General features: G+C 35.1%; 1 protein-coding gene across 3 annotated transcripts in view; it reads left to right on the forward strand.

Moving 5' to 3' along the window:
• LOC106463913 (cytohesin-1-like) overlaps positions 1-10,693 on the forward strand; it is a 136,605-nt gene that overhangs the window by 61,753 nt on the left and 64,159 nt on the right. For all 3 annotated transcript variants that reach the window (XM_022391550.1, XM_022391549.1, XM_013923992.2), the window contains exon 2: positions 6,328-6,401. In XM_022391550.1, coding sequence (XP_022247258.1) covers positions 6,328-6,401 — 74 coding nt within the window. The remainder of the gene's footprint in view (positions 1-6,327; positions 6,402-10,693) is intronic.

Genomic DNA, 10,693 nt, shown 5'->3' on the forward strand with positions numbered 1-10,693 from the left:
CAGATTTGAAAAATCCGATTAATGCTTGAAAAGTTTCAAAATTGTTGAATTTGAAAGAGTGGTTCGTGAAAAAGTGGTAGAATGTCGATTGGGAATTCTCCAGACTTAAATCCCGCCGAAAATGTCGGAGCTTTCGATCAACAGTGCACAGAACAAATGTTGGAAACTTTGCCTGAATGCGAGAGATACAAACGTGAAACCTTGATTCGTGTTCTCGCAGATGTGCTCAAAGAGACAGCCACAAAATGGCCAGGTGGTTAAGGCACTCGACTCACAATCTGAGGGTCGCGGGTTCGAATCCCCGTCACACCAAACATGCTCGCCCTTTCAGCCGTGGGGGCGTTATAATGTCACGGTCAATCCCACTATTCGTTGGTAAAAGAGTAGCCCAAGAGTTGGCGGTGGGTGGTGATGACTAGCTGCCTTCCCTCTAGTCTTACACTGCTAAATTAGGGACGGCTAGCGCAGATAGCCCTCGTGTAGCTTTGCACGAAATTCAAAAACAAACAAACAAACAAACAGCCACAAAAACAGACATGTTTGTTGCATTGCTGAAATCTTTTGCAAATCGAGTAAAGCTCCTGCGTGGGAACAATGGTGGCCCAAGCAAGCGATACGGATACTTGGAATTACTTTTTTTGATTGAATTAAAATATTATTTTACTTTGTTATGTTCTCGTAAAAAAAAGTGGGATTTATTTTGCAACAACCCTTAGAAACTGTACAGAATTTTCAGTGTATATTTATCCTGACTGAAAATTAGAGGCACCTTGATTTTTAAACGTACATTTACCCTGACTATAAACGATAGGAAATCAAATTATCAAAAACATATTTTTGAACATGCATAGATACACAATTTATTGTTTTACACCCCGTTGTAATGTTTAAATGATCCTTGAAAATATAATAAATTGCAGATATTACTGTTTACTTACTAAAGAAAGGGTAATATTCCAAGGAGTTAATTTATTGTCTGCTAATTAGGAAGGTTACTGTATCACACTTTTCCGTGTTTAAGTATTTTCAGACTGAAGTTGCCAAAAGATTGGTACTTCATCATATATAAATGTCACGATATAAACTTCCCTATTTGAACCCTTAATGTCCCTATAAATGTCTTGTACTTTTTTCTATATTTATAATAAAGTCTGCTCTATAATTTACTAGAAACCTATTTGAAGACCCGAGGAATAAATGGTCTTATACAGCCAAGTTAATTCCGTAACGGCGTAGGATGCTTTCTGTTAGTTAGAACTTGTGCTCTTGATTAAAATTGTGGGTAAAATGTCAGCGAAACGTTGCCGATGATAGATGATTTCCACCTCAGTACAAGGGATGTCTTTCAAAAAAAAAAAAAGATGATAAACCAATCCGCAAAACTAAAATTATCTGTATATGATTTTCACACCTAAATAATACATGATACCTTTCTAAAAGTTTATCACAAAGTATTGGGCCTAGATATCATACGATACCTTTACACGACCTTATTACAACCTAGTGAGCCTAAATAACTCGAAATTCCTATACAAGACCTTATAATAACGTAGTGGGCCTATATATCATAGGATACATTTACAAGAGTTATCACCACTTAGTTGGCCTAGATATCACAGGATATTTCTATAAGAGCATATCATAACTTAGTGGGCCTAGATATCACAAAATAACTTTACAAGAGTTATCACCACTTAGTGGGCCCAGATATTATAAGAAACTTCTAGACGCCGTATTGATGTTATTTCTGCTGCCATTTTATTCATACAAGCTAATCGAATGTTCGTTATTTCTAACCACTATGTATTTTGCGAAAATTTGGACATGGTATAGAGTGTTTCATAAACTCTCGGAGCAGGTGTTTCGTGTGCTCTCAGCCATCATATCAAGTCTATCCCCAAGAGAAGCAACTGCAGACATATCCTGTTCTAGACAGAGTTTATTAATCCTTATAATGTTCTTCACACGGACACATTTTATTCAGATCACCAGTCTTGTATTTAATATTGTTGAAAGAGAAAGAAAGAAAAAAAATAGATAAAACTTATAAAAAGATTGCGAGAAAATGGGTTTAGGTATGCAATCAGGAACGGATCCGGGAGGAGAGGGTTCAAGATGTCCGAACCCCCATTTTCTTATGGGAAAAAAATGAAGGAAACAGTAAAACATTAAAGAGAAATAGAGAGGACAATAGAAATGGAAATGGTGGAATTATTATATTGTTTTATGGGAACAATTGTGTTCGTATTTCTCTATGGAAAGGTGACTGACCGCCTGTAAGGTTTATAATGTTAAAGATAGCCGAAAAGGATGTTTTCTTTTAAAGTATTATGAAGGACAACCCACCACGCGTCTTTGATGGCGCTCATTTCATCGGTATGACTATCAAGCATTACACACCTCTCTCTGGCTCATCAATGAATGACACTTCATATAACTTGGTTGCAAAGGTCACTTGAAGATGCTGATTCTAACAGTCTGCTCCTCATATCAAGGGGGGAAAATTTTTCGAAGTTAGCAAAAATTACTGGTCATTTGGTTTTGTTATTGTTAATTTTCAGACGAAAGTGACCGACAATAATCAATGGAAAGTATCAGGAATAGGACGTAGATTTCAAATTTTAAAACGTTTCAGTTTCTTACAGGGGTGCAAACCTTTCTAAGACTCTCCGTTATCCTTTCATTTGGACCCCCCACTTTTTTTTTGAAAATCCTGAATCTGCGTTGACAGTATAACATAGTTTTGAAACATCCTGTACCATCTTCAATATAATTTAGGATTCTCAGTCATGGTGGAATATTCCTCTAGAACAAGATATAATCATTTTAAATATGAGTTTTATATTTATAATTACCCTATACAATCATAACTTACTTTAACATCACCGTAACAGTATCTGTTTGTCACAGTCTTCGTTTTAATGATACTGAATGAGTATGCCAAGGCACGTGTGGATCATGTAATTTAATTGTTATTAAAATTTGTGCTTGGGGAGGAGGAGATATATAATACTTTCCGTTGTACAGCCCACGCGTGTACACTGGTTGACAGGAAGAGATATCTATTTGGAGACACCATATACCATGATACATATTGTCGAGGCCAACTTGTTTGAGGAAAAATCCGTGGGAGTTTTTCATCTGTTCTTTGTACCGAAACATAAAACTTTGTAAGTTTCATCTTACCGTTAATGCATCGTATCTCATATCTATACTTGCGTTTTTATTCTTCAAACTCAACAAAGCAGTGAGAACAAGAAATATAAAGTCTCTAGGTTGTTTACAGTGGAAGTTATTTTATTTGTTTATTGGTCAGATAAAGAAATGCGAGAACATTGCGTTCAGAGTAGGTCGTGTTTATCTGAGTGAGAATTCGCAACGCTCGCGTCCAAACGTGTAGAGAAAGACGGAATAGTTGACAACATTGAGTCTCCGTTCATGCGTATGGAAAACAGAATAATGACAGCACTGATGCCACCAGAAACGTGTATTTTAGATAAATTTATAATATATATATATTTCCAGGGAAAATGATAAGAATTAACAAGTTTGGTCTGAGTTTTTGTAGTGAAATAGCAACACTGTCACATCAATTGACTATTATTTTATTAGGAAGGAACCTGAATACGTTCTCTTGCAGGACAAAATAACCTTCTTTGTTTTCAGTAATTGGATATCGTTGTCGAACATACTAGAACTATTTTACTTTAGTTTTCAAAATGTATGTTTTGCAACAAAACGTGATTGTAAATACTGTAAACCGTGATGTGTAATGTTATGTTTTTCTTACACTGAGTTTGTAGAAGTCATTGCTATTTTAACTAGTATAAATTTTTACTCTCATTACGTTCTTATTAACTTAGAAGTAAGTTTTCACGTGTCTTTTGGAGGAGGTAGGAAGAACTATCGTCTACCATAACGGAATGTACAATGTGTTTGGAATTGACCAGTTATTGATGCCGAGAGCGATCCTAGCGGCTGCAGTAAAAACTACGTTGGGTCAAACTAATAAGATATAGCCTGTTGACGGTGTGTTCGTAGTGTTGAGACAAAACCAATGCGAGACTCTTAGTAATTTATAGTTAATGTGAATTGTTTTGATAATTTATGCTATAATGTAAATAGTGTTTAAATCTTATCATTTTGAACTTAATAAATTGTTTAACATAATAAATGTTTAACATAAACATGCAGTAGGTCACTGCTTTCATGATGTTTAGAAAGTACATGATTTAATAATATAATGTGGCGTCTGGCCAGAACAATACGATATCCAGTTGTTATGAAATACCCTTTTGTATTATTATTGGATGAAATATAAAGGCTATGGTGCGAGTCTTCATGCATTTAAAGTGGTCACAACACATCTAGTGTCCTCCGACAAACCAGTAGTATACACATTATTACTAACTTTATGTTTCTACATCTAGTGTCCTCCGAGAAACCAATAGTATACACATTATTACTAACTTTATGTTTCTACATCTAGTGTCCTCCGAGAAACCAATAGTATACACATTATTACTAACTTTATGTTTCTACATCAGGTGTCCTCCGACAAACCAATAGTATACACATTATTACTAACTTTATGTTTCTACATCTAGTGCCATCTTACCAACCTGTAGTATAAATATTGTTACTAACTTTATGTTTCTACATCTAGTGTCCTTCGACAAACCAGTAGTATACACATTATTACTAACTTTACGTTTCTACATCTGATGCCATCTTACCAACCTGTAGTATAAAAATTATTACTAACTTTATGTTTCTACATCCAGTGTCCTCCGAGAAACCAATAGTATACACATTATTACTAACTTTATGTTTCTACATCAGGTGTCCTCCGACAAACCAATAGTATAAAAATTATTACTAACTTTATGTTTCTACATCTAGTGCCATCTTACCAACCTGTAGTATAAATATTGCTACTAACTTTATGTTTCTACATCTAGTGCCATCTTACCAACCTGTAGTATAAAAATTGTTACTACATATACATTTCTACATATAGTGCCATTCTACATATCTATAGTATGAAAATTGTTACAAACTGTACGTTTCTACATCTGGTGCCATCTTACCAACCTGTAGTATAAAAATTATTACTAACTTTACGTTTCTACATCTGGTGCCATCTTACCAACCTGTAGTATAAATATTATTACTACCTATACATTTCTACATCTGGTGCCATCTTACCAACCTGTAGTATAAAAATTATTACTAACTTTATGTTTCTACATCTGATGCCATCTTACCAACCTGTAGTATAAATATTGTTACTACATATACATTTCTACATATAGTGCCATTCTACAAATCTATAGTATGAAAATGGTTACTAGCTTTATATTAATACACCTAATGTCATTCTACAAACTTTGTTTAGAAATGTGTATTTTCTGTTTATACTTCGATTCCAAACTGTAAATTAAAACTATATCACTTTGTACTTCTTTATGCAACCCCTAGAAAAGATAAATCGATATAAGTACTACGTGTTATACACTTACAATATATCTGGTCACCTTAAACAAAAAAATATGCATACCACCAGTTTGTCATCCTGTCTACTGTCATCCTGCAGCCTCTTAAAGAGAAATGTCCACTTCCAATGTGTTTGTGTATCTGTAACATGTTTATATGTATATATATATTGCCATTCTTTTTATATGTTTTCTGTGAATCATCAAACTGTGAGAAAAAATATATAATAACAGCGTAATTATACGTTAACCTGCATAACTTCAGAAATACATGCTATCATTGGTCTTTTACATCTTGTACCATCGTGGAAAAATATAGTGTTGCCCTTGTGAACTTGTATTTATCTACTCAGTAAAAAGTGACCAGCTGTTTATCATATAGAATAAACTTGGGTAATGATAGTGGCTCGTGATATGATGTTAAAGTTTTCTTCTTCTAGAGGAAGGAATTTAATTTGATGAAACTGGCAAGTTCTTATTGTAATTTTTCAAAACGTCTATGTATTTTTGAGAAAGTAAACACATTACTATGTGTTCAGTATACAAGTTTTCACTCAAGCTCATCTCCCAAATTTCATCGAAATTGGGTCAGCAAGTTAGTTCCTCACAATAACAACCTGTAACACCAGATAGGCGGAAAACTCTGCTTTATACATATAGATTCGAAAGGGTAACAGTTGCGTGTCTGACGCTTATTATATTTATTTTTTGGAAATTGTGTGTGTTATACATATATATTACTTTATAGTTTGTATTCACTTGGCGACCTTAGTTTATGGTATCTGACTGTTTTGACATGAAAAATATTTTTTTTTTATTTTTCTTTCGTTAGATTTGACTCTTGAAGAGCGACACCTGTTAGCAGATATTCGGCGGCGAAAAGCAGAGTTACAGAATGAAATAAAGGTGAGTTTTTCCATTCTATTAGGAAAGAATGATTAAAATAAAGGGGTTGGCATGGTGTAGTGGTAAGGGCACTCGATTAAAAATCTGTGGGTCACAGGATAGAATCCCGTCACTGAACATGCTCGCCCATTCAGCCGTAGAGGCGTTATATTGTAACTTTCAATCCCATTGCTTCTTAGTAAAATAGTACCACAAGAGTTGGCGGTGGGTGGTGTTGAGTAGTACCTTCTTTTTTACTTCAAAATTAGGCACGACTAACGTATATAGCCCTGGAGTAGCTTTGCGACGCGAAATTCAGCACAATAAACAAATTTAACAGAAAACAAGATAGCTACCCGAATTATGTTTGTTTGTGAAAGCACGTTCTTTGGAAAGAAACAGATTATAACGCGATTATTTACCACATCTACTGCATCATTCAAAGTTACAGTTTAATTCGTTGAACTTGAATTTCACATACAATATATTTACAAAATCTTTAGAAGATATGCATTTGGAAAAGTGTATTTATTGGAATGTTTTATTTTACGAATTATTATTATTGTTTGTTTTCTGCGTATAAATTAGATTTTTAATGAAAAAGCATGCTGGCCTTCTCTCTGTTCATTGGCCTAGTTGAAAAAGTATACGTTATATAAACTTGATAATGACGTTTAGAAAAAAAGCTAAAGTGGTTTGTTAAATCAACTTTTTGAACACAAAATAACGAAATCCATAATTTTTATGGACATGTCCTAAAAGACCAAGCCCGGACTGTAAATGCGAGGGCTAATATAGTTCGGTTTCTGTTGCCCTAAAAATGTGCTCATCATTTTGGACTGTGTGTGTCTGCTAAAAGAGCGATGGTCAAATCCACACTATTCGGTTAAATAAGAGTAGCCCAAGAGTTGGCGGTGAGTGCTGTTGAATAGCCGCGTTCCCTTTAGTCTATATATCAGTTCAAAATTATGTACGCTATGCTCAGGTAACGTTTTGTGTAGATTTGCATAAAAATTCAGAACAAATTTTTAAATTCTACCTATTTTTCACCATATTTAGGTCTTCATCGCATCTTTTTTTTTCTCTCTCTCTCTTTCTTTCAGTGTCTGATTTTATAACAAAATGTATTTGACAGTCGGTTGTGGGCTTCTTGTATAGTGCGTGTTATTCAGGGTCCGAAATTCGCATCGTTTTGTTGGCGCTGACCAGCTAGGAGGGCCGTGGGCTGACTACAATAACAAATAATGATAATCTGATAGGCCCAACAAGGCAATGTAGAATTTTAAACGTGTTTCTTATTTTACCTTTCCATCAAACGTGCATTTCTATATCAAATACTATAGTTGTTTTCATTTCTTGAAAATGTCTTCTTTACTCCAATCGCCCAAAGCGAGCCTTTGGTTCTCCTTGGGATCCCAGACATATTTTTAAACAGCCTCTGGTTCTCCTGGGGATCCATAATATATTTGTAAACATTATGGGAAATCCTTAAGGTATCTGAAATGAAAGAAAGTTCGAATGGCGGGATCGATCCGAACGCAGTGTGATGATGAATGTTAACATCTCAGTGGAGGAATATCTTACGTTTTGGTCAGTATTAATATAGTAATCTCAAGCCATATTATTTATGTGTTTATCTGGATTATTATGAATATTATGTACATTCCACGAACGATATAATCAAAAACTGTTGCTTTCGATCAAAGAGTTTTGTTTAAGGTTAAACATATATGCACATACATATTTGTAGTTGTCTTTCTTTAAAATACCCGCATCTGCAATTGATGAAATGGAATAAACATACATATACATGTTCTTAGACAGGACCAGTTAGAGTCCGTGGAGAACCACTTAGAATTTTTGTGTTCGTTCGGTTTAGAGCAAAGGCACATTGAGCTGTCTGCTGTGTTCACCGCACAGCAGGGAATCGAACCTCGGATTTTAGCGTTGTAAGTTCGTACACTTGCGGCTGTCCGCGCGAATTTTTCTGAAAGACGAGCTAGAAATTTTGTGAATTTCGGATCCTGCTCCCGTTATAAGCGTAATAACTTTTTTTGAAATATAAATATAGATACATTTAAAGAGTTCGTTACATAAAATCAAAGGATTTGAATATTTTTATAATAATAATTCGCGAAATTTAGTGAGGAAATTTTTTTCTTTTTTTTCTAGTGTGCATCAGCTTTTTTAACAAGTCCCTTAGGAGTCAAGGGGTGTCTTTAAACTATAATTTGTTGAATATTAAAAGTAAGCTCAATCCGGAAACTCCCAAAGAGGGTGGTTTTGGACGTATCTTTTCGAGACAAGTTTTCGTTTGTTAAATGATAATTTTTTAAGTGAAATACAGCATCCTCAAGTCTCCATACTAGCTAGTACCAAGGTCTACTCGCTGGGAGTAAATTCAGTATATATCAATAAAGCCACATTCTCAGCATCATTAATTAAGCAGTTGCCAGTCTTTTATGTTTAGCTTTCAATTGGGATACGAAAGATTTCACCTGCGATTCGGTAGGGAAGGTCGAAGCATCACGATAGTCAGCAGTAGGATGAGCAGACAGGAACACTTTGAAAGCAGCTACAGGCATAATATTGTACTCGGCTTGCTGCACAATATCTACCAAGGTAGTTCTAAGTGGTCCCTGAATACCTCTGCGTGTCATTTGGAGACTTTCATGCTTCTTGTGCTTGGCCGTTAAGCTCGTGATGCGCTGACGGATTTCAGTCACCTTAGCATTTCAAATCACTTTTCGCAGCCCCAATGCTAAAAGAGTGCGGGAAATGCCTTCTTTTTAGCCACAAAAACTTTCCAAAATATTTCAGTTCAAATTAAGAAAAACTGGATTGAGTAGTTGTTGTTTTTTCAACAAAAATGACCCCCACTGGCTCGTGAAGGGACCTGTTAAAAGAAAGCGCGACTGTATTGCAGCAAAGCACCCCACAGTTTGTTAACAAACGGTCTTTAGCGTATACTGTCACTTCTCTCGCGTTATTTCTTACATTAACCATATTTCCTTAATTACTTGTGGCATTGACATCAATATTATTGTTAGAATAATATTTACAAAACACGCATGTAATATACACATTATCTTTCAATTCTTTAGTTTTATGGTAATATGCTGCCACTAGTGGCGCTACATAAAGATGCTTATTTTCAATATAATCTGATACACTTCAATCTGCGATACGTTTTCGGAAAATATTAACTTACAGCACACTGTCTATCTCTTTATTCACGCATCGCATACCAAAATATACTATTGACAAAAATTCGGCATTATCATTGAAAAACTGATGAAACCAACTTCTTCCTCCCGCTTCTTTCACACTTTTACTTAATTATAATTTCATGAAGCATTTATGTATACATATATTTATCACATTTTAAAACTAATATACATGGATGATGCGTATCGAACACGCCGATTTACACACAATCATTACTTGACCCCTCCCTGTCTCAGTGACTCAGCGGTAATTCTGATGGCTCGCATAGCAAAAACCGAGTTTCGATACTCATAGTGGGCACAGCACAGATAGCCCATTTTATAGCTATGTGTTTAGCAACCAACAAACAAACAAGCCAATTGCTTAAATAGATCAGTGGAGCATGCAGTTATTGTGCTTCTCGAAATATTAACCGTAAAACTGTGAAATAAGGTAGAACTTCAACTGCTCTCAACTTGACACAGTTGACTGCCAACTACAAGTTTTGTGCGTAATTAATTGCATGTAAGGCTTTGTTTATTAGGCTTTCCGCTTTCATCAGATTAGAATTAACCTTATTATAGGTTCATCGAGTAATCTTAAAACATTTTAACAATACGTATCTAGGCATATCGTATTAATATCAAACCACTCATTTTGATCCGAATTTTATTTTCGCACTGCATATCTGTAGTCATTTATCTCCACCAAACATGCTCGCCCTTTCAGCCGTGGGGACGTTATAATGTGACGGTCAATCCCACTATTCGTTGGTAAAAGAGTAGCCCAAGAGTTGGCGATGGGTGGTGATGACTAGCTGCCTTCCCTCTAGTCTTACACTGCTAAATTAGGGATGGCTAGCGCAGATAGCCCTCGTGTAGCTTTGCGCGAAATTACAAAAACAAACAAACAAGTCATTTATCTGTGAATGTCTTGAAGATTGTATGTAATAAGCAATATTTGGTTGTTTCTTCTTTTTCTTAATTCTCTTTTTTTAATATTTCGGTTTAACTTTTTGTTTTACGATGTTGTAAAACTAGTTGGAGTAACCGTCCCCGGGAAGGAAATTATGTAAATTGATGATTAATGAAAGGTTATCTTAGGAC

This window comes from Limulus polyphemus, unplaced genomic scaffold (genome assembly GCF_000517525.1).
Source record: "Limulus polyphemus unplaced genomic scaffold, Limulus_polyphemus-2.1.2 Scaffold1515, whole genome shotgun sequence".
Lineage (NCBI taxonomy): Eukaryota > Metazoa > Arthropoda > Merostomata > Xiphosura > Limulidae > Limulus > Limulus polyphemus.